Source organism: Triturus cristatus, chromosome 1_1, assembly GCF_964204655.1.
Source record: "Triturus cristatus chromosome 1_1, aTriCri1.1, whole genome shotgun sequence".
Taxonomy (NCBI): Eukaryota; Metazoa; Chordata; class Amphibia; order Caudata; family Salamandridae; genus Triturus; species Triturus cristatus.
The window spans coordinates 109,140,779-109,165,703 of record NC_140579.1 but is presented as its reverse complement, the minus strand read 5'-3'; the positions used below and the strand labels follow the sequence as shown (position 1 = coordinate 109,165,703).

General features: G+C 47.5%; 1 protein-coding gene across 1 annotated transcript in view; it reads left to right on the top strand.

Annotated features, from left to right (window-relative positions):
* LOC146869680 (uncharacterized) overlaps positions 1-24,925 on the top strand; it is a 173,868-nt gene that overhangs the window by 98,708 nt on the left and 50,235 nt on the right. Inside the window, exon 3 of the mRNA XM_085610230.1 lies at positions 903-1,262. Within this exon, the coding sequence (XP_085466356.1) occupies positions 903-1,262 (360 nt within the window). The remainder of the gene's footprint in view (positions 1-902; positions 1,263-24,925) is intronic.

Genomic DNA, 24,925 nt, shown 5'->3' with positions numbered 1-24,925 from the left:
ATTGAGAATTGGATTTGTTGCTCCTGGCTGTCCTGGTTGAGCCTGGTGAACTACAAGAATTCTGCCTTGGTGAAGTTGACATCCAGGTTGGTGCTGGACATCCACTTGTAGATGAAGTGCATGAATCATTGATCCTTCCAATTTCAGGTCTAGAAAACTATCATGCAGTGGTGGCTCCTTCACTAAGGCAGAGGAGCGACGCCCCACTGCTTTTTAGCAGTTCAAATAAAGGAAACATAATATGATAATAACTTGTTGTCATTATCAGTTTATATTTCCCTGCTGCACCAGCTCTGCGGGCAGGGTGGGGCTACTCAGCTCTCAGATCAGGGACGGAGTGGTTTGCCCACTCCAAGTGTGCATGAATGTTTGGCCGCCCCTCTCGGGCAGGCCAAACATTCATACACACTTTGTATGTTGCCCACCTGGGCTGCATTACAGCCTGGGTGGAGAACATGTCCAGGCCCCTGGTCCGTGGCTTAGTGCCGGACCATGTCTCTCAGAGCAATCACAATGCTGGATTGCAGCATTGTGTTTTGGATATGGGGAGCCTGGGAGCTGGGTGCTTCCTGCTTCCCTGTTCTGGCCTGAAGAAAGGGGGAGGAGAGACGAGGAGGGCCGCCGCAATCAGGTAAGTTTATTCCCTTTTTTTAAGCCCCACTCACCCCTCCGCCCCTCTGCCCCGATCCGCGCCGGCTGCCACTGTTAACATGTACAAGTGCCAGCCTCCAGGGTAGACTTCAGTGATATTGCCAAAAGTAGTTGATGATAGAAAAACCTAGCCATCAGTTGCTTTCCTGCCCAAAGCTGAATTCTGTTGGATGAAAAATTTACATTTTTTCATAGCAGTGAACAAAATTCTCAATAAAAATATTCATGATGATTTTTTATACCTTTTGCAGGGGCTTTATTACAGATTTCTCAGCCAGGCTACAAAAATGTGACAGTCGGAGACACAGTGGTGCTAGAGTGCTCCCACAACAGCAGAAGCAATTCTAGCAAGTACCACTACAATTGGTTTTTCATCAACGCCACCTCATCCTCTTCTTTAGGAGAGATCGAGGTATCCAACACCAGTCAACAGTTCAGCGGGAGGGTCTTCAAGTCAGAAGTATCCAACTGCACATCCCAACAGAAAGCCAATATAGAAATTCACAATGTGCATCTTATCGACACCGGAACATACATCTGCCAGGTGGAGCGCTTCATGGTCACAAACGTTAAAGGACGCGGAAATGGGACACGGCTGCTGGTGCTGGAGGGTAAGATGCCTTAGTGTTTGTGGTACTTAAGATGACAACCACTCATGATTCCTTCTTTGGACATTTCTGATTTATCTGCCTCAAAAGCTGCAATGATCCCAGCAGGTTATGTGCGTACTGCCATTTTCCCATGCCCTGCTTATACATATACTACTATATATACTTAAAGAGGTGTGGCGCCGCGGCCAGGGCGACTGACTCCAGAATCTGGGGATCACGGTTCGATCCCCAGTGCCGGTGGCATATTAGCCCAGCACCATGTGACTCTGGGCAATAGCTTGCTTAATCTTCCCAACGGCCCCCAGCGCCTAGAGAACCTTACGGGTGATTGTTCGCGCTTTACAAATGTGGATTATTATAGTATTACTATCATAAGGATCTGTTCATGAGTATTAGTGGCCCCATCCTATTCTGAGAACGCCCCAGCTAGGCCTAACGTTTCTCCACTGGACAGGAGAACCTTGTCATTTGCATCCAGGACCACACATTCATCGATACCAGTCTAATGGTTATTGGCGTAGGGATCTCCAACCCTACCCTCTCTGCTTCTTCATGGCAGGCCCTGAAATAGTTTACCCTGTGTTATCCCTGGTTTTCCAATCACCATTTACTTGCTGACTTCCAACGCCCCAAAGAATGCTAGTGAACGCGCACCAGCAAAAAGTCTAAGACCAATAGTGGTTGGGGTAGCCATCACTCTCCAACACTTGGGTGAATATTACTTCCCATAATTTGGAATCCACCCTCCTATCTTTAATCCACCAGGCAGTCATCTTTCCAACCAGGAAGCACAACATTGTAATTTTAGTTTCAACCACAATTACAACAAGCATTTACAATGCAATGGTCTCGGCATTGGTAAAGTTAGAGCTATTGGCATTGCTCATGACATTATTTTTGTTTATGTTTTTGTTTTTAAAACATTTAAAGAAACGGCATTGTCATGAGCAATGCCAATAGCTTGGAAATCCATTGCTATCCGCCCCTGTTCTCCATTGGCTGGCCTCTTGAATGCTGGCCAGCCATTGGAGAAGAGGTGCCGTCACTCCGATCAGACCCCGTCCTGGACGCTGCGTTTCTCCGAGGCATTTCTGCTCTGCCTCGGAGAAAGGCAGTGGTGTGCCTTTTGCTCTGCCTTGTCTAACCCCTCAGCGGTTGTCTCAGCCATTTGTTATACGTGTTCTACACTCATTTAGAAAATGTTCGAAATTAACACCGGAACACGCGCCCCCTCCAGGGAAAAGAGTGAAAGGGCGATGTTTTCCCGTTTGTCTGTTGCTCCACCATGGACTTTGGTTTTCTTGCTATATCAACTCTTCTTTCTATCAGTTTTAATCTTCTACAGTGATTTTTTGCGGACACAAACGGAAATATACAGTCCGACGCCAAAGCACCAAAACTCCCAATTGGTGATGCGCGCCTGATCACAGGTAAATGCGGGAGAGAACGGGGTTGTTGAGCAGGGCCGGGCTGGCTTGCCCGGGCATCGGGCGTTTCCTGAAGCAAAAGTGCTTCCCAGTTAACCTCCCCCATGACCCTCCAGCTGTTCCGACATAATTGCCAGGCCTACTTTGGGGTTCCAGTTCGGCCCTGTTGTTGAGTATCCTACCCACGGCTTTAAGTGGGATAAAAAAAAAATGGGTGGGGGTGGGGGGCGGTGTTGCGCGGGGTCTATACGACTTGTATTTTGCTGTCTCTTTTGTCATTGCATCCAGGCATAATGATACAGCAAGTAACATGATACCTACAACAAGTAACGACTATTGGCTTTGTCAATCGTTGTTAGTTGCATAAGATAAATTAGCAGTAACTGTGGCTTGTATATAATATTGAAAAAGCATCCACTTGAAGCCCTAGTGACACCACGACAATGTTACTGCTCCTGAGTTTCAAAAAGAGACAACAATATAATCATGCAGTGGCTGAACTCGACAGATTAAGAAATATATCCCAAATTATATATAACAGTCGGTAGACGCATGCCTCTACAGTGTTCTCTTATATTTTGAAACCAGAATTGTTCAAGTTCGTATCCTTTCAAAGTTCCCTTTTCAAACAATCATTATCAACGCCAAGTCTGGCCCTGGCACGGTAGTGCGTTTTTTGTTTAGTATTAATAAAATTTGACACTTCAGAGAGCAGTTTCAGCAGAGAGGACAAAGAAGGAATGGGCATGGAATCCAAATACAGAAACTGAAACTTCTCTATCAAGGGGAAACATCACTGCCAAAGTTCAGAGCTTGTGAAAAAGCGACCAGCGAAATCACTTGCTAGTTAATGTGGGGGGCGGGTGGGGGGGGGGGGGGGGGCTAAGCAAAAATTTCGGGGGGGGGGCTGAATCTTTAAACAGTAGGCAGAGTGGCACTGATTTCGGGGGTGGGGGGGCTGAATCTAGGCAGAGTGGAGCTGCGGGGGTTCTTACAAGGGGTGAACCAACAGCGAGGCCTCATTAACATGCAAATGGTCTTTTTAAAGACCTGTGAAGTGCTCAGGCGCGGTTTATTGTGTAGTAGAGGATTGAATAACTCACTGAGCCATACGGCTTGATTTAATCAGTTATAAAGCATCCGAGGGGAAGGGGTGCTGGAAACGAGCTTCTTGAGCACAAAGGTCAGTCTGTGCTGCATTTGTTGGTAATTGTGTTCTGTTTCCATTGTTAAGCAGAGGGTTGCACTGGCATTTCCAGTTGTAGGGTGACCCTTACAGACAGCGAGCAGGAGATGTGGGGGAGGGGAATTCCATCAGGTCCGAGACTCTGCACTCCTGTTTCAGCGCCTAGTAGAACCGCTGGCACTGCGTGTGTTTATTTTCAAGCCACTACAAAATAACTGTCCTTGGAGCTAATGTCTGCCTCCTAACAAGAGCATTAGCCTTTCAGTGCACGCGTCCAACCACTGTCCAGACTCCGGCCCATGCTCACCTCACCGACCACCACCCACAGTGACTCATCTCTAAACAGCCTGAGACGTAAACAAACATATATCAGCAGACCTCTTCCTGTCACCCACTAGCCAGGGACAGTAGGGGTCCGGGCGCCTAGATTCCGAAAGCGCCACGGAACTTCCAAGCTGTAGTAAGCGCTATTCACATGCACATAACAAAGGAATGTAGGGAGGGGGGCGGGGGGCGGGGCAGACAAGGTAGAGCCAGACGAGAAGTGATAAGTGGAATATGTTGTGAGGTTTAATGCAATGCGTCAATTTACTCCATGTCAGGCTGTATATGGCGACAAAATGCTGCTTAAGTGGCTTCATACTGTATTGCAGGGTGTTGTGTTTGAATCCCAGAAACCTCTGGCGACCAGCGGCAACATGTGATCCTCGACGTTTATTTGTTTAATTCTAAATTTAGCTCCGGGTGACTATAGGGCTGATGCAGCGTTGAGGCTGTTTGTTGCTGGTGATAGCACGGGCATCCTTCTCAAGGCATCGAGATGTGATCAGACGTCATGGGAGAGAGGCGAGGAGGAGGGAGGGAGGCAGAGAGGCAGAGGCGGAGGGACTGGGGGAGAGAGGGCGCTGGGCATACCAATGCTGAGGGAGGTCGGGTCCAGCGGAGACTGCAGAGGAAGAGGCTGAGGAGGGGGCGGCGGGGGAGACAGTGAAAGGGCGAGAGAAGAGGCAGAGCTGAAGCCTGCCGGTAAAAAAAACACAAGAAGACCCTGGAAAAGGTGAGGAGACCAGAGCAGCAACCGGACGAAGGGGGAGCGGACGAGCACACGACTGCCTCGGAGAAAGGGAGCGTCCTTTTCGGATTCTGGGGAGTGTTTTGCTGTTGTCTCCTCCCTGAGACTTTTCGCAAAAAACACGCCCCCCGATCCGAAAAGGACGGGGCATGATTGGAGTGACGGGACCTCTTCTCCAATGGCTGGCCAGCATTTACGAGGCCAGCCAATGGAGAACAGGGCAGAAGAGGGGCGGGTTCAAGCCCCTCTTCTCCCAAGTCATTAAATCTCCGGACTTCCGGTCTGCCCACCGGATGGTCCCGAGACCTAAAAACTGATATTCTGTTGGCTGCCCACGATGTGCCCGCTCCAATTCCCCTCTGAAGAATGAGGCAGATGCGCTTTGAGAAAGCTAGTCTGCCATTTCCTGACAATTATGTCAATCCCTACCTGTCACAAATTACAACTCATACTTACCAACAGTTTCAGTGGTAGGTAACTCGGGGCTAAACTCGGACAATGAAGGAGTACAAAACTCCACAGTTCTTCTGAGGTGGGAGTCAACTCATGGTCTGCACTTGACACCAACTGTGTTAAAGTGAGAAATAACATTCATGATTTCATCTCTGTAGCCTTGTAAACACTTTTCAAAAATTCTGACCTCAGATTGAAATATGTAAGCACAAAAAAAGGAAATGTTCTGACTGGATGCAGGTCAGTTTATATGTGCTTGTTTAGCACTTGCTCAACAAACTTGGCAGCTGTTCTTGGCAGATTTTCACTACCATCACGATGGCAAACAGCAAAACCCCATTAGAAACGATTAACCTGTAACTGGATTTGTAAAATGTCGTCCTATAGCTGGTCAGTTGCGCAGGGTCACAAGGACACTGGAAGCTAAGTTAGCCTGAAGGAGCCACAGCTTTCATCAACGGGAGATCTGGAGCCAAAGGCAAATATTTCAGTTATTTGTTGACTTACACAGATATCTTCAACTACCTGTGTGCCACCAGGCAATGTCAAAATTGCTTTAGTTTCCTTAAATTTGTACCTAGTGGTGACTTCAGTCCCGGCTTCGTCTTCTTACTCTGTCCCTTTAAAGCCAGTTAATACACCATTTTGAAGCTTGCAAAGTCCTATAGAGTTGCCTGTCAAGAGATGCCAATTCCTATTCCACCTAGCACATTTTATCTAAAAACAAGGCTGCTTTGGGGACCAAACACAAAGCCTAACAAATCTGGGTGAGATAAAATGTCTTCTAATGTAAATATCTTCCTCACCTTTCAAAGATTTTCCAAGTGTTTTGACACAGACTGTGATGCTGTACAGTTCTCAGCCTGACAATGGTGAGAGTCATGGACACAATTTACTACCCAACTGACTCTGCAAAATACTACAGATTCAGCCACTTCTCTAAGGTGGATTTCTGTCTCCAGAAGGCCCTGGTGTCAGTCACCAAGGAAGTGGCAGAACCCATGCCTTGGTACCCACTCCACATATTCCAGGTCAAATTCTCCCTCTTCACAAAGATTCTGTCTGAAAACAATCCCTAGACATTATGTTACATTTTAATGAGGCCTTACAAAAATATGTGCATGTGTCTCGGGAAAGGTCTTGATCGGTGCTCAATGTGGTGAGATCATAAATTCATAGGGAAGCCTTACAAGGTCATGTGCATGAATCTTAGGAAAGACCTTTATCAATGCTTGTGGTGGTGAGATCAGCCATTCATAGGGAGGCCTGACAAGGTCATGTGCATGAGTCTTGGAGGAGACCTTAACAATTCTAGCAGTGGTGAGATCAGCCACTTGTAGGGAGGCCTTACAAGGTCATGTGCATGAGTCTTAAGAAAGCTCTCAACCAGTTCCAGCAGATGGGGACATCAGTGCCCCAAGGGAGGCTCCTTCAGACACTGCCTACATTTTTGCAAACGCTACGCTTGAATAACACTGCACACCAAACTGACTAACAAACACTTTGATAATCAATGTTTTTTCTCTGAGAAGAATGTTTTCATTTTCTTTAGGAGTGGTTTCATTTTCTTTAGGCTTTCTTGATTTTCTTGGCAAATTGTTTGTCAACCACCGGAGAGTGACGGGGTTGTTACCCAAATGAAAAGGGTGCATTTCATTTGATTGTGGATCTCAAAATCGTGAGCACACTTCTCAATGAGAAATTAAATGTATTTGCTATTCACCAAGCGCCAGAATTTCCCAAGATCTGGACTGGTTAGTTCCTCTGTACTCACAGGACATGTCACCTGCACCTACCTGGATGATTGGCTTCAAAGAACCGTCTTACTTCCCCTTTGACAGCAGAGACTTTCTGCTACATTTAGTAGTTTACATGATATGAGATTCTTCTTGAATGGTAAGAAGTCATACCTTGTTCATTGTCCATTTACTAGAGCAATAATGGGCACTCTACAACTAAGAACATTTCTTCCCAATTTCTTACTCAGCAAAAACTGAATGCTTGAACACTCTAATCAGCAAGAGTGGTTCTCTGCCTGCTAGGTTAAATGGCAACTCAAACATTCCTGGTACCACATGCACGTCTGAAGATGCTGCTGTTGCTGTGATCCTTTGTCAGCAATACAATATGTACCCTGGAATTAATTTCCTTGCCATTTGTGGGATACTCAGATTGAAATCTTCATGGATAACAGGATGCTCAGCAGGGCAGTGTAGGTTCAAAGCAGCGGTGCAAGGAATGATATGGAACTGATCCGTAGACAGAGGAAATGGACTATTAGAAGCTCACCCTGTGGAGAGGTATAATTCAAACCCACATTTTCTCAGCAGGATGACCTGCTCGAGCCACAATGAATAGCAAATAATGAAGAAGGCTGTGATCAGTTGTTCCACTAAAAATTGACCTACCTTTTTACTACCAAAGACAACAAGAAGTGCAACCACTTTGGTTCCCTCGAGTCTCCCAGGAAAGAGTCTCTCATATATGCTATCTCTTCCGGTGACTCTTCCACTGAACAATGTTTCCACCTGCACCTCTATTTCAAGATTTGATACAAATTACTTATTTCATAAAACGCACTTGATCTTATCGTCATAGACTGGGCCAGGGATGTATCATTCATGTAGACCTGCTAAATCTCAGCCGAGAGCCTCCTTGTTCTCCATGAATGATAGAAAGCATTCAACTCAGAAAATAGGTTGAACATCATATCCAAACATAACACTCCGGTGGCCATCTTGATCTTTGCATCCCCATTTGCTGGGGACTTGCTGGATTCTGTTCTCAAGGACTGTTTAACACTTGCGCGTCTATTGGGTAGATGCGCCTACCCCTTCACTGTGGGCTTCTGTGTAAAGTCAAGATATTGGCCTTTGGTCCATCCTGGGATGAATTCTATAAAGGGGATTTTCATGATGCTCTTTGTCCACCTCTGTTGCCCATAATTCCATTGGGCTTTTATTCCTGAGTGATTTAATTCCATGTTCATAATTTTGTTATTCTCAGGAGGATTCTCTCCATTACCTTTCTTCTGGTTATAAAGCTTACTTGTTTGTGTCAATTCTGTAATTTCATTAGTTTTTTTGTTGGGAAGGCCCTATTTCACTGTCCTGTGAAAGAGCACAGATTATTTCCATGTAGACTGGAATTCTTGAGTTTAGCTTGTCCCTCTCAGTTTTACGGACCTCCATGGGGCCAATACTAGGGTTGCTGAGGGGAAAATCCTATCTATTCAAATGAAAACAAATATGCCATTTTTCAAAATACTACAAAAACTAACTCTGTGCGAAGCTCGCGGAGTTCCGAAAAACTCGCGGAGCGGAGTTTTTTTCCTCGCTCGCTTTCATCAACGTTAAGTTGTCAGCCGCAAGCGAGGAAAATCAACATCTGGTGAGATTTCTCAACGCAGGGGGGTCAGGTTTCTCATTGCCAGTGGTCGAGTATGCTCGAGAAACTGCCTGTTCGCGTTGAGAAAGCTGTAGCTCGAGTAGATGGAAAGGAAAACAGGGACCGCTTGCGCTGTGCATTGTGCCGTTCACAATGGTTGCACAGTGCGGACAAGTATCCGGCACTGAGCAATCAATGCAAAAGGCATTTTTCTATTGTACTCCGTCGCTTGCGGAGCTCCATATAGTGCGGTGGAGTTTTTTTTGCACTTTGCGGAGTTCCGCGTAGGGCAACTCTGCGAACTCTGCCCAGGGTTTACAAAAGCACCATCAATGTCCCACTCCTAGAAGAAGAGTCTGAAGCATCCAAACATCCGTACATGAAATGTGTTTGTGTGAAAATTGAGGCATAAGCTTTGTCCACGTATACACTTCCAACTGAGGCAAAAAAAATGAAAACATTTTTTATTGCGCAATTACCTAAAATCATTTGCAATATGTCTTACATCTGTAAAGAGTAAACGTGAATGAAATTCTATCAGATTGCAACGGTAAAATTGTAAAAAGTGCTTATTCATCTTAGAAGATGGTTATTTTAGCAGCATTAATTGAAAAACAAATTAGTTCAAATTCCATGGCAGAGGGCATAGTGCGACAGACTTATAGGACAAGAATGGCCTCTATATCAGCCACAATAGTGTCTAAGCGCCGCTGCGTTTAAAGTGACTAAGTGCTGAGTGTCATGTAAAACTTGAGCTTGACGGTCAGCTCCACCATGTATTTCCCAAATTTGGCCAAGTTTGTCTGTGCAGTGCAGTAGAACAAAGACACTACCACTTCTTTGCATGTCCGAACTCCCTTAGATAGACACATTGGTTTTAGCAGCTTTTGACGACACTGTAACAGATCAGGGCAATAGCACACCAAATGTAGCTGGGACTCCTTTTTATAATTGCAGATTCTACACTTGGTTATAGAGGCAAGGGAGATGGACATCTTCATGACCGCCAGACAGGAGTCCACCACAGCGTATGCACTTCCACCGGAGGAAATGGACATCTTGCCGACAGCCAAACAGGAGTTCACAACAGCATATGCACTTCCACTGGAGGTGATGGACTTCTTCCTGACAGCCAGGCAGGAGTCCACCACAGCGTATGCACTTCCACCAGAGGTGATGGACATCTTCCCGACAGCCAGGCAGGAGTCCACTACAGTATATGCACTTCCATCGGAGGTGATGAACACCATCATGACACCCATGCAGGAGTCCACCACAGCATATGCACTTCTACTGGAGGTGATGGGCATCTTCCCAACAGCCAGGCAGGAGTTAACCACAGTATCTGCACTTTCACCAGATGTGATAGCCATCTTCGAGACAGCCAGGCAGAAGTCCAACAAAGTGGATGCACTGCCACCAGATGTGATGGACATATTCCTGACAGCCAGGCAGCAGTCCACCACCGCATACACACTTCTATCAGAGGTGATGGACATCTTCCCGACAGCCAGGTAAGAGTCCATCACAGCATATGCACTTCCATTGGAGGTGATGGACATCTTCCCAGCAGCCAGGAAGGAGTCCACCACAGCGTATGCACTTCCACTGGAGGTGATGGAAATCTTCCCTACAGCCAGGCAGGAGTCCTCCACAGCATATACACTTCCACCTGAGGTGATGGACATCTTCCCGACAGCCAGGCAGGAGTTCACAACAGAGGTCTATTCTTGCACATCAGTGGTTTTTCCTGCTGTAAGTCCTGGTTCACCTGACAAAGGGCAATTGGGTTTCTGGGCTCCAATTGTTTGCCTCTGGTTTACCGGCCGAGTTCTATAGTGATTGCTAAAAGCAAGGTAGACAAATTCTCAATAAGTATTCTACTGTATCTTAAAAATAGTTATCAGGTATTTGGCCTCAAGAAGTGCTTTTTCTGTGTTGATTTTACCAGGACATATGACAGAAGAGACTCAGATCAAGGGACTGTTCCATTCCACTAAGAACCTTTAGAACCGTGGTGTAAGATAGAGAAACTTTTGTTTTAAAACTTTGACCCCTTACTAATGCATTATGAACATTCTAGTCAGTAGGTCACTGAGGGAACTAAGCTAGACAGGAGTACATAGCAATAACTACACATTCACAAACGTGTGTGCTGTAGACGTATGTTCTCAACTGTCCGGAAGGAACTAGGATTGGGTCTGCCAAATACTATGATTATAGGTAGGTTATCCTTATACAAAACAATAGGGACAACAGCACAAGCAAAATAGAAGAGTTCTTACTACCTAGGTTAGGAGGAACATTATTAACAGAGGCAATTGGAGAAAATAAAACAGCCCAAAAAATTATTTAAAACGTAGGGGCCAGAATACGACCTTGCTTAACCCTGAATGCTTAGACGTCCATTTTGTGAGCTGAGATTGGTTAGCAATTTTAATTTTACCCAAGTTGTGTTGTGAAGTTGTGTTGTGAAGTGTTTGTATAAAGCATCAGAACATGGGTTATTCAGTGCCAACATCACAGACCAAAGCCTGTTCCTATCCAACCCATCGAAAGCATTGCTGAAATCTATAAAAAAAAGACAATACCAAGCCTTTACCGAATGTTACTCCGCTGTTAAAACTTGTATTTAATGCTGTGACATTCACAAGCCCGTTTTCAGTTCTAAGTCCACTGAGCCACATTCATTGTCAGTCGTCAATCACCTGCAATGAATACTTGGAGAAGACCTTACTTTGGTGTCCAACATGGCAGGGAGTCAGGAATTTCTGGACTCTTGCCTAGATTCTCCATTATAAACAGGCATTAATACTCTTCCAATCCAGGATGGTGGGAAATCTTTAACCTTTAACATACAGATGAATATGGCTTTAAGTTGGAAGAAAAAACAACAAATGGTCTATTTGAAACCAGTACTTCTTGAGGCCCACAATTTGGAGTCTCCTGCTGCATGGGTGTGTTTGAAATACCCCAGGCACATGTGGCGAGTCCAGCAATTGGAACACATATCAAGGACACACACAGATCACATGTCAGATCTCAGGCATTGTGTAAACAATTGACCCACCCATGAAACACACAACAGAGTCACAACAGAGTCACGGTAACAGATGCTGTCCGGAACCTGAAGCATAGCTGACTGCAGGGACACAGTGATTTGATTTCAGATTTGTAAAGTGCGTAGCTACCCTGGGGCGTCCCAGCGCTGTCGGTCAACCTGTAGCATTCAGAGAGGGGGAGCTGTATGGAGGGTTTTATGCGAAGAGCCAGGTCTTTAATTGCCTACGGAAGCCAGTAGGTTGTGTTCTCTTCGGATGGGGAGTGGGAGGGAATTCCACAGCTTTGGAGCATTATATGAGAACAGTCGCCCCCCTGAGCGAGCCTTTCTTATTCTGGGGACACTGGCCAAGGAAAGGGAGTCTGATCTGAGCTGTCTGTTGGAGTGATGTGGTTTGACGAGAGATCTCAGAATGGGAGGGCCTCTGCCTTGAAGTATTTTGTGTGAGATGCAGAGGGTCTTAAAGGTGATCCTTTCCTTGATCGGGAGCCAGTGAAGTGATCTGAGGGCCGGTTTGGCAGAGCATCTAGATTTGGTCCCGGTCAGGAGTCTGGCCGCGGCATTTTGGGCACATTGCAGTCTGATGATGACTGATGAGGGAGCACCTAAATATAGGGCATTACCCTAGTCCAGTCTAGAGTTAACTAGCCCCTGTATTAACAGTTTCCTGGACTGAAAGGGGATTAGGTGGAGGATTTTTCAAGCTATCTGAATGAGGCCAAAGCATGTGCCGGCTGTTTTTCTGGCCTGGACTTTAAAGTTGAGGTCCTGGTCCAGCCAGATACCCAGGCTCTTGACTTCGGTCTTAGGGGAGGGGGGTGCTCCCATGCAGGGTGGCCAAGAGAGGGATGGGGGAGTCTGCGTGGGTCCCCCAGCAGAAGGATCTCAGATTTCTCTCCGTTTAGTTTCAAACGAGAGTCGCACATCCATTGGGATATATTCTGGAGGCAAGATGACAAGTTGTCCAGACATTTGGTCGACTGTTTTAGAGAGACGACCAGCTGGGTGTCGTCGGCGTACATAACAGTTTTTATGCCGAATGGGGCTACGATGTCTTCGAGGGGAGACATGTATACGTTAAAGAGTGTGGGGCTCAGGGAGGAGCCCTGGGGGACCCCACACTGGAGGGGGGAGAGATCTGGAGTTAACTGAGCCGTCGGTCATCTGGAAGGTTCTGCCTTCTAGGAAGGATTTGATCCAAGACAGGGCGGTACCGGAGATTCCTGCCATGCTAAGACGGTGGATAAGGATGGCATGATCCACCGTGTCGAAGGCGGCGCTCAAGTCCAGGAGGATCACTGCCACTGATCCTCCCGCATCTAGGATGGATCTTGCCTCTTCGACCACGGCTAGGAGTGCGGTGTCCGTACCCTAACCTGGTCTGAACCCTGTCTGGGATTGGCGAAGAAGGTTGTTGAATTCTAAGAAGAGGGATAATTGCTGATTGGCAATTTTCTCGGCCACTTTGCTGATGGCCGGGAGGAGTGAGATAGGTCTAAAGTTAGACAAGTCAGCGGGATCGAGGTGGGGCTTTTTGAGAAGCGCGCGGACTGTGGCGTTTTTCCAGTTGGTTGGGACGGTGCCTTGTGCAAAAGATGGATTAATGAGATTGGTGAAGGGAGAGGAAATCGTGGAAGCAACCAATTTCAATTTGCTCATGGGGGCCGGGTCTGTGGGAGCTCCACTCTTCATTGTATGAAGGATGGTCAAGAACGATTCTGTGGACACCTGGGAGAATGCTTCGAAACATGGGGCCTCCGGGCAGGTGAGAGGAGTCGGGGGGTGTAAGGGAATGTTGTGGGTGGGGAGGGTTTTTAAAATGTTGTTGATTTTTGTTGAAAAAAACTCAGCGAGCTGGTTGCATCTAGTGCCAGATGGGTCTGATATGGGCAGTGGTTCCGGAGTTTTCGTCAGAAGACGGTCGATGCGATAGGTTTCTTTGGCGGAGTTAGCTGCAGCTAATATTACTCCCTCGAAAAAAGTTGCCTGGGTGTTTTTTATGCAAGTTTTGTAATCCTTCACGGCAGACCTGTATTAAATTTTGCTTTCGTTAGCCCAGTCCTTTCTCCAGAGGCGCTCAAGCTTTTTACACCTTTTTCTGAGTTCGTGTAGTTCCGGGGTGAACCAGGGAGATTTAAAGGTTCCCTTTTTACTGGGGAGAGGTTTGACGGGGAGGACTACTTCGAGGGATTGTTCAATCCAGGAGCGGAGTTGGACATCTGCTAGGGAGGGATCTGGGTCGAGCTCAGGTGTAGTAGAGGCTAATTCGTGGATCCATACTGCCGTGTCCAGTTTTTGCCAAGGGCGGGCTGGTGCTGGGGGGGGGATCTATCCGGCGCTTCGCTAGTAAATTGAAGTTTAAAAGAGATCAAGTGATGGTCTGACCAAGGAATAGGGAGGGGTTCATTCACTTCTAAGCTGGGGAGATTAGTGAATATGGGGTCCAGCAAGTGGCCCTTAGAGTGGGTGGGCTGACTGCCTTTTAATTGAATATTAAGGGCAGCTAGGTCTTCCTTAAGGTCTTCCGTTATTTTGTTTGAAGAGTCGTCAAGGTGGAGATTTAAATCTCCTAAAACCGTAAAATTGGGTGACAGACAGGCGAGAGAGGAGATGGTTTCCATCAGGGATTTGCAAAAAAGGCTATGCTGTCCTGGAGGGCGATAGACGAGGATTCCCGAGAGGGTTTTTGATGGTGATAAATGGATGGAGAACCGAACGTTTTCACAGTCCTGAATTGGGCTGTCCTTGACATGACAGGACAAGTTGCTTCTGTAGATAATTGCAATTCCGCCCCCTGTCCCGGAAAGTCTATCCTGATGTTTGATTGGGTAACCGGGGGGAAGTGTTTGAACTATGTCAGGGTCTGAAGTGGGGTTGATCCATGTTTCAGTGAGGAAGAGAACCTCAAGTTCGGATTCCAGCAGAAGCATATTGATTTCTGCTCGGTGTTTCGGGAGGGACCTGCAATTGAGTAGAGCCATCTTAATCCATCGTGTTTTCGGGAGGATTCGAGGTGTCAGCCTGTATGGGCAGACCGAGCAGCAGGATCGTCTTTCCTCTAAAGAGATAATGTTGCGGCAAGGGGTAGGAAAAAGCTTCCTGAGTTGTAGGAGGGTGTCTTGGGAGTACCTCAGTGGAGAAGGTGTTAGAGTTCCAGGGGTTCTGGGCTCAGGGCTCGGTCTGGCGCGGACAGGCGCAGATGGGCTTGCCTTTGGCGCGCCTTTGGCGCGCTGGTGGCGCGCCCGCAGCGCGCGTCCGCTGCGCGTCTGACCGAGGCACATCCTTATGGGGCAGAGGGAGGGGGGCGTGGCCTCGGGATAGTGGGCGTGGCCTCGTTACCGGCTAATGGCGGCAGGAATAGGCTAGTACCCGCGGCAGCGTTTACATCGGCTGCGCGGGGTGGTTACTGTTGGTTTGAAGGAGGGGGAGTGCCCAGGGTGAAAAGTGCAACAAGCAGGTAAAACAATTATTTACGATATTTCACAGTTTTAAAAAGCGCTACGCGATCCTCCCGGCTTCCGCCTCAGGAGCTATGTGGTAGACTGACTGCGAGCTCACCTGAAAGCGCGACTTTAGACTACCAGTGGGCATGGCCTCGGGATAGTGGGCGTGGCCTCGTTACCGGCTAATGGCGGCAGGAATAGGCTAGTACCCGCGGCAGCGTTTACATCGGCTGCCAGGGTGGTTACTGTTGGTTTGAAGGAGGGGGAGTGCCCAGGGTGGAAAGTGCAACAAGCAGGTAAAACAATTATTTACGATATTTCACAGTTTTATAAAGCGATACGCGATCCTCCCGGCTTCCGCCTCAGGAGCTATGTGGTGACACAAGCCACAGCCTATAGGGTCCACACCTGTGGATCAGATGAGGAGGGTGCATCACATAATTGAGGGACATGAGTCCTGGACTACAAGACCTACCGTAATGTGGAAGTGTGACCAGGCCAAAAGACTGCAAATAGCATGTCAGACATAGTACACAGATTAGGCATGGACTTAAGCCCTCCTTGCTGCTGTCCGGCCTTCAGCTGCCCATCCAGGTCCGGGAAGACCACCGCCAGAATCCTGAGCATGTGGGGGGTCACGGTCCGGTGTCCGCCCCTCCTGCGAGGAGGCGACAGCTTCAGCTGGACCCTTGCGATCCTCCGGGTCCAGCCCCAAAGGTCCTACCACCTCTTCTGGCAGTTGCGCATCCGGCGCTTGTAGACCCCCACTGATCGAACTGCCCGGGCGATGGTCAGCCAGATCTCCTGGTTCTGGTGGGCATCAACCTGTGAGGATAACAAAGTTAAAAATGTCCATTAACACACATGCCCCATATTTGTGCTGCACACAGTTGGATATACATGTCGTCATCACAAAGGAAAATGAATTACACAGGTAGTGCACCCATGGAAATGGACAAATGCCCTGCATGTCTGACATGTTAACATTGCCTGGGAAGTTGAAGCTTGCCCAAATGCACTTTTGCTGCAGAACACCTGTTCATTACATGTACTTACACACTTTGGGGGGTGAAAGTACTCAGTGAGTACGCTTACCACTGGTGTACACACTGCTAGTACTGCTAGTCAGACAACATGCACAATAGAAAGGCAGTGGACTGCACACTCACCTGCTCCCCTGGTTTCCCATACAGCTTGCTGTACTGTGGAGGGAGCCTGTCCAGAAGGGCCTGGTTCTCCTGCTCAGTGAAGGCTGGGGCCCTCTCCAGAGTACGTGCCATAGCAGGAGCCAGAGGATGCAGAGACAGCAACAGTGGTAGCAGGGATGTGGTCCAGGAGCATGTAGTGCAGGCAAGTGAGCTCCCAGGGGTCCAGACAGCCTTATATCTGTGCTGCAGAGGCGAATCTGTGCCATGTGTCCCAAGGGATAGGTCCAACACTGTTGCATTCTATGAATCTGGCCAATCCATGGAATTGTACGACTCGTACTCGTCTTCCGCATCATTCAAATCTTCACCTTCATAAAACCCTAGAAATTGCAACATTGTTGTAGGCATCCAACTGAATTTCCAGCACACAACTCGTACAAGTTTTGAATCCGCATCCGTCTCCATGACAGTCCAGAGGCAATGGGTGCGCAAGGCTCGGTCAACTGACTGTACAATGCATATTCTGAAAATCCACACGCACCCATCTCCATACGATTCAATGGCCAAGGCGTGCGCAGGGCTCGGTCCATGCCTGCACAACACATATGTATGATAGTCACCCGCATCGGTTCTCATTGCAGTCAATGGCTAGCGTACGCACGGCTCGGTCCTGAACTGTGCAATGCGTATGCATGATAGTCACCCGCATCCGTTCTCATTGCAGTCAATGGCTAAGCGTACGCATGGCTCGGTCCTGAACTGTGCAATGCGTACGCATGATAGTCACCCGCATCGGTTCTCATTGCAGTCAATTGCTAAGCGTACGCATGGCTCGGTCCTGAACTGTGCAATGCGTACGCATGCTAGTCACCCGCATCGGTTCTCATTGCAGTCAATGGCTAAGCGTACGCACGGCTCGGTCCGGAACTGTGCAATGCGTACGCATGATAGTCACCCGCATCGTTTCTCATTGCAGTCAATTGCTAAGCGTATTCACGGTTTGGTCCTGAACTGTGCAATGCGTACACATGATGGTCACCCGCATCGGTTCTCATTGCAGTCAATGGCTAAGCGTACGCACGGCTCGGTCCGGAACTGTGCAATGCGTACGCATGATAGTCACCCGCATCGGTTCTCATTGCAGTCAATGGCTAAAGGTACGCACGGCTCGGTCCTGAACTGTGCAATGCGTACGCATGATAGTCACCAGCATCGGTTCTCATTGCAGTCAATGACTAAGCGTACGCACGGCTCAGTCCTGAACTGTGCAATGCGTACGCATAATAGTCACCCGCATCGGTTCTCATTGCAGTCAATGGCTAAGCATACGCACGGCTCGGTCCTGAACTGTGCAATGCGTACGCATGATAGTCCCCCGCATCGGTTATCATTGAAGTCAATGGCTAAGCATACGCACGGCTCGGTCCTGAACTGTGCAATGCGTCTCTGTAGAAGTCACCCGCGTCTGTTGACATTGGTGTGACTTTTTGACGTTTTCCACACACAATTGCTTGCCAGGGACTCAGGTGCACACCTACCACACTGCGTTACCTGTGTGTTTTGGGGGGGCAACATTTGGTTTGTTGTGTGGCACTTTTGTGCAGCCACTCCCAGGCTGTGCACGTGTTCATGGGGACAGAATCCTTGGTGTGTTGTGCACATTACCATTGTGATGTGCAACTGTACAGTTATGGGCATGAGTCATGGACACAGTTGCAGGTTGGATATGTTTAGGACATGTCACATACACCCTGAGTCCTGGGTGTGATGGTATGTACGTCACAGTGAGACCTATAGCCACAATTCTGATGTATACCCACAGTCTGTGTGCCTGTTGTGTCTCAGATGTGGCTGATCAAATGTGCCCCATGGGAGACAGTCTCCACATCCATGTGGTTTGTGCATCAACATTGATGTTGTGTATGTGTCTACGAGACGTCCATGTAGGGCCTGCAGAGGCAACAGTGGCCATCACCTGTGGGACTCACAGTTGTTTTGTGGTGTGTACATGATACACCATGTCATGCCAGTGTCCATGTGGCAATACAGGGACCCTTGGTATCTGCATGTCGAAGGGCTGTGATGCCTGGGAGACATCAGGCCTCACTTGTCACTGTGGTGTGTGTTTGTAACATGACAGCAGTACATAGGTACTGTGACACAGCCCAATGATTGGCCATTGCACTACATGGAACTTATGTAGACATGTGGACTTGAGATGTGAGGTGATGTGCATGTAGGTGACATATGTGTCCATACCCAATAGCACACACCTCAGTACATTGTGTATTGTCATGATGTATAATATGATATTTTGCTTGGTCATAGCCACATGGGTGGATGAATCGACAATCTTCCTTTGTTCATCTCTCTACTGCAGGGCACCAGCTGTCCATAGACCGTTCCCAGACCTTGAAACCATGCAGGAACGGGACTGCATCCGACGGTACCGCTTCACCAGGCCACTGATTGAGGAGTTGGTGGAGCAGTTGGCGCCACATCTGCTACCTGGCCGGACATACCCTACAGCACTGACCCCAGAGGTCAAGGTGATGGCAGCCCTGCACTTCTTTGCTACTGGTACCTTCCAGTACACTGTGGCTACTGCTGGTGGTATGTCGCAAACTATGTTCAGTCGTGTGCTACGTGATGTCTTGGAGGGATGTTGCATTTCCTTGACCTGTACATCAAGTTTCCTAGCCCAGGTCAACTCACTGACATAAAGGATGCTTTTTATACACTCGGGAGGATGCCAAACGTCATCGGATCTATTGATGGTACACATGTGGCCCTGGTACCACCACAGGCACATGAGCAGGCATCCGGAACAGGAAACATTTCCACTCCATCAATGCTCTGGTGGTATGTCTTGCAGACATGTGTATCACACATGTGTGTGCACGTTTACCCGGTTCTGCGCACAATGCCTACATAATGAGGAGTAGTCGCATTGCAACGCTGATGTCACAGATGCCAGACCAGCGTGCCTGGCTTGTCGGTGTGTACTGACTGTTTACCATTGTGTGTGTTTGGCAATGTTGTATTCCACCCTCTTTCAAAACTCAACTAATTGTTCAATTGTTTGTATGTAGGTGACTCCGGATACCCCAACATGCCGTGGTTGCTGACACCCCTCAGGAACCGTGTGACACCAGCCGAGATGCGCTACAATGAGGCACATGGTCAGACCAGGAGGGTGATTGATCGGACCTTTGGTCTCCTGAAATGCCGCTTCCGCTGCCTGGACAAGACCGGAGGGGCCCTCCCATATGACCCTGCAAAGGTATGCAAAAATATCCTTGTATGCTGCATGCTACACAACATGGCAGTGAGGAAGTTACCTCTCATCCAGGATGACGATGACCTACCTCCGCCACCTGTGGAGGATCCAGGCCTGGGCCACAATGCCAGTAATGATGATGATGAGGGTGACGTCCACACACAGCTCATCAACAACTTCTTCACCTGAATGTGAGTTTACAGTGTTGTTATGTCAATGTATTGAGTTAGCCTGAAATGTGTTGGGGCTGCTCTGTTGCTGTTTGAGTGTGTCTGTGTGCTACTTGACTGGATGCGTGCAGTGATGTGTCCTTTCAGGTGGTCTGTACTCCACAATAGTGTCGACATGCGAACTTGTTTCTGTGTAGGTTTCTTGTGACATGTTTTGTGCATGTGTATTGCATTTCTATCCTGTTCTGGCTGTTGTTGTTTCTTTTGTGGTTGAGTGTGTGGAGGGCAGCTGAGTTGTAGTAGTGGGGAGTCAGAGAACCAGGGTTCCTGGAGCTGGTCGTGGACGGGCAAAGATGGGCTTGACTTTGGCATCCGCCATTAAGTAGGGGACGAGGGAGGGAGTGCAGCTGGGAGTCAGGAGCGGGAACTGGCATGGGGCAGGGGCCAGGGGGCAGAAGCGGTGGGAAACGGGCAGAGGAAACAGGCACAGGAAACAACAGAGGACACAACAAGGCATAGAAAATGCAACAAATATTAAAAACAGCCAGCCAGAAAAACAGGAACAGCAGCGGTGCAACGATGGAGCTGCACGAGGGGTAGAGCAGAGTTCCCTGACCAGGAGTTCAGAGGTCTTTCTCAGCTCATTCACGCAATGGCTGCCATTAAGTAGGGAACAGGGGAGGGAGCGCAGCTGGGAGGTGGGAGCAGGGACCAGCAGGGGAGGGGCACGGGTTCAGCAGCGCCGCGAAAAGGGCAAAGGAAACGGGCACGGGACACAACAGAGGACACAACAAGGCACAGAAAAAGCAACAAATATTAAAAACAGACAGCCAGAAAAACAGGCACGATAAACAGGACAGACAGAAAAGACCGACAAAAGAAAACAGAAAGACAGAGGGTTGGTGAGAACCTAGTCCTGCAATCAGAGAGGTGCTGGGGGCAGCAGCACAACGACAGAGCTGCACGAGGGGGAGAACAGAGTTCCCTGACCAGGAGGTCAGAGGGCTTTCTAAGAACTTCAAAGTGTGTCGATGTCATACCATGGAGTTCTCTGAATACCCTAGCATTTGAGTCGCATGCCAATAAGTGCCCACCTTTTTCTTTCTGTAGTCTAATACTGGGAGATTTGTCTGCCAAAGTGGGGGCACCCTATCTGGCAGGGACATGGGAATCCTTTCTGGATTAAAGCTGCATGAAATATATATATATGCACTGGATTGCCACTGGGTCATTATAGTCAGGATGGCGTTTCCATAGAGAATGCTTTGTTTTGCTAATAACTTTGGTACTGTTTGATGAATCTTCTTATCCAAAAAAGTGCTACTTTTTGTCAAGTTTGTGCATGAAAAGCTTCGGGGTGATCTGTCTTTGAAGGAGGAGAAAAATAGGGTACCAAAACACCAAATCCCTGTGCATACCCTACTTCACACACTCATCTTCAAAGAGAGAGGACTCAGTGGAGATGCCAGTCATGTCCCACACCCTACTATGTAGACTTGATGCCTGGGGATAGCGGTCAGCAGAGAGGCAAGTCCCTCCCCTCACACCCTACTAGGCACACCCATCATCCCAAAGAAATGTCTTAGCGGAGAGACCAGTCTTTCCCCATGTCCTACTACCACACCCGTCATCCAATAGAGAGGTCTAAGCAGAGAGGCCAGTTCCTCTACACATCATATCACTCACATCTGACACCCAGTTCAATTCCTAGCCTTGTGAGAGTCTCCTGGGAGTTGACTAAATTGGAGATTGGTAGCTGTTTAGGAGCTACCACTCCAGTAAGAATCTTGCAGGTGTCATTTCCCCCCTGAAAAAGGGAGTTATAATATGAAACCGTACACAATGTAGAAGTAGGGTGACTCTGAAAAGAACATTACACATAGAAATGGATTCATTTCTTGATGTTATTGAGGAAGATCCTGTTTCTTTCTGTTGTGAAGTGTACTCCATTTCACCTATAGACACTCGGCATATCAAAACAGATATTTTTATGATATGGTCATGGAGAAATGCAGAAATTGTTTGTTTAACATACGTTCAGGACATCTCAATCTTAGGACAAAATTGTATTGACCATTGTCATTTTTGTCTTTGACATATATTGCAAAATACAAAGGCTGTGTGAGGGAATAGAGATATCAATTGTGAAATGGTATACGTCATTTGGATTTCAAGTGCACTCCCTGTGATTGTGCCTAGTTCATTGCCACCTCATTAGCTGTGGGTGCTCAGGTTCCTAAATGATCTCAAACATTGGTAACAATTGATGCCTCTCTATCCAAGCGATGTCCAAATTTTGAAATCCAAGATCTCTGTCAATACCACAATTAATGGCATATTGTCTAGCTTAAAATGCAAACCAGCGCTGACAACTACCACGGTTAGGGGTTGCTCTGAAAACTTTTGAAAACATTTCTAAAGTTGTGTTCAACTACTCCAGCCCGCTCTTGGTGACCAATTCCAGCAGGGAGCAAGTCAAGGGGGCCAGTAAGACTTAGCAGGAGAGTTACCTTGCAGTGAAACCAGTCTCCAGTCCTGTTCCAGGCTCTATGGGCATATTGATATAGACATCAATGGAGTAGTCCTGCTGCAAGGGATATAGGATCAGGTGGAAGCTTCTTGGGGCCACTCCTCAATCAACAAACACGGTGTGCAAGTTTGACCACAGAGGTTGATGTCCCTCCAAGTCCAGATGAAGTCCAACCTAAAAAAACAGTTGCCACTGACCTACTTCTCTCCCGTCACAGCAAACCCAGTGGTTTACTTTAACTTCAGCTAGTGTCTGTCTTGAAAAAACAAAACTGCACTTACACAACTCTCCCAGGTTCAGCAGACTCGAGTGCAACTTGTGAGTTTTGAGCTATGGTTTCCTGGGCTGTGCTGTGGTAAGTAATGTTGTAGCAATTGGACTACCAAATTTGTCAGGGTGGATTCAGCGTTTGTAGCCCTGCAGCTGGAACAGGAAGTCAGTCAAATGACTCATGGAGTTCACCTCCTTGAGCAGAGCACCACAGGCAAAGTCCAGTCCTTGCTCCAATCCAGATGTGATATGAGGCCTGGGTTCCAGGGGTGCCACTTTTATGTTCACAACTTGCCCTCGGAGGATGCAGTGGCTACTAGCCAATGGACTAGTAGGTCCCCTCCCGCCTGATGACAACGTCTTGCAGCTATCCCAGAGCACAACATTCTGTCCACTCCTAAGCTATCAGAACCCTTCTCTTGGTGTAGGGAGTTTAGTAGCCCTTCCCAGTGGTCTGGTTACCAGAGGGCTATGGGCCCACTGGAAAACTGGTTTTGCAAATGTTTTCCCCTGTCTGTCATGAAACCAACCTAAGGTCCAAGACAAATGAGCAGCCCCTCTCATTTGTGTTCACCAGTTGCCATTCAGAAGTTACTTCCCCTTTGAAGCACGTCTTTTGGGCTCACATCCTGTGTGGCTTCCCGCCAGTAAGAGGTAACACCTCTCGCTCATGCAGGCTTCTATTGTGTTGTTTCCTGGGAATCATTTACACTTCTTCCCAGGAGGTCAAAAGGAAGTCTTTTGGCCTGCATCTGCAAATGGCTAGTAGAGAACTGAAGCAAAGGAGATGTTGTAGGTGAAAACCCCCTTCTCAATAATGGGCATCTTTAAATTTGTTGGTTGGACTACAGCAGTATGGTAGAGTCGCTGCCTCTGCAACAATGATAGTTTGGCAGTGTTGCACCGATTCTGCTGGTAATGCAGAACTGTGTGTTAGGACGAGTGGATGTCAGAATTTAGGGATTGAGTCTATCGACAGCCAATACCTGTCGGCTCAATACTGGCTAGCTCACAGTGTCTCATCTGAACTCCTAACCTTTCCAGAGTAACAGGTGATTTTGGCAACCTCGAACATGACCCTCTAGTCCCCAAGGGAACCATGGAAACAGATTCTCCCCTTTCGTTGCACTTAGTCACTCATGCATGCTCATAGTAAACATAAGAAAGACATGAAGGAAGTTTAAAATACATTTATTGAAACTATCATAGTCTTTTGTGTAGCAAATGTGTTGTCATCATTAGGCAGAAGCAACTAAACAAAGTAGTTAGCATCACTAGCAGAGTGTATAGGACAAACATCCCCAACCATGGCAAATGATATATCTGTCTAGGTCTACTCTTATTGTATAAGAACAAGGCTATACATTGCTACCTCTGCGATTGGCCTAGGGATTGGCCTCTGGTGATTGGCTTAGGATCTCATACCTGGTGTATGCAGTTAGGTGCTCCGCATCATGAGTGTAAATTTTGTTTACGCAGGGCTGCATGTTTGACACTTCTGTCATTTCAGAACAGTCTTGTCTGCCGGAATTCTCCTCTCTGGCCCACAAGGGGACGGGACACACTTTATATGATAGAAATATTGTGCTGGAGATGCAGCTGTGCAACCGTGTTATGTCTAAACGTTAGGAACTGTTGCTGAACGAGCGAAGAAAACAGTATGCTTTGTTGTTATGTATCCCCAGTATTCTTGTACAAAAAATGTGTGTCCCAAGAAGAGTCTCTCAGTAACAAACATCATGCACAGTCGCAAAAACAAATGTGTTATATGCGGCTATACAGAGAGAGCAGAGGCAGCCTAAAATGTCTAAAATACAAGCCTAAGGAAGAACCAAATTGGACCCAAAAGGGAAATCATTACACGCCCTCCTTGGTTGTGACAGCAACTTGGCTACTAACAAAATAATAAAAAACAAAAGCCAAGCAGAATCAATGCAATGCTATTGTATGTAATAGCAACAAAATAGGCTTAATAAAAACAAAACTGAAAATTTTGAAAAAGAAGCCGAATTAACTGGTCAGCGTCAGCTTCAGATTCTGTGCCTACATATCCTCAACATTTAAAACATCTAAGCCGTTCACATTGTGAACTCATTGTTATTGTGCCATAGCTTAATGAACTCATGTATTGTGTTCTGAGTCAATGTGCATTAGATTAGCCCGCTGAATAGGACTAAATGATTGATAGCTATCCTACAATGTAAATGAATAATTCATTGTATTGACCACTGTACAC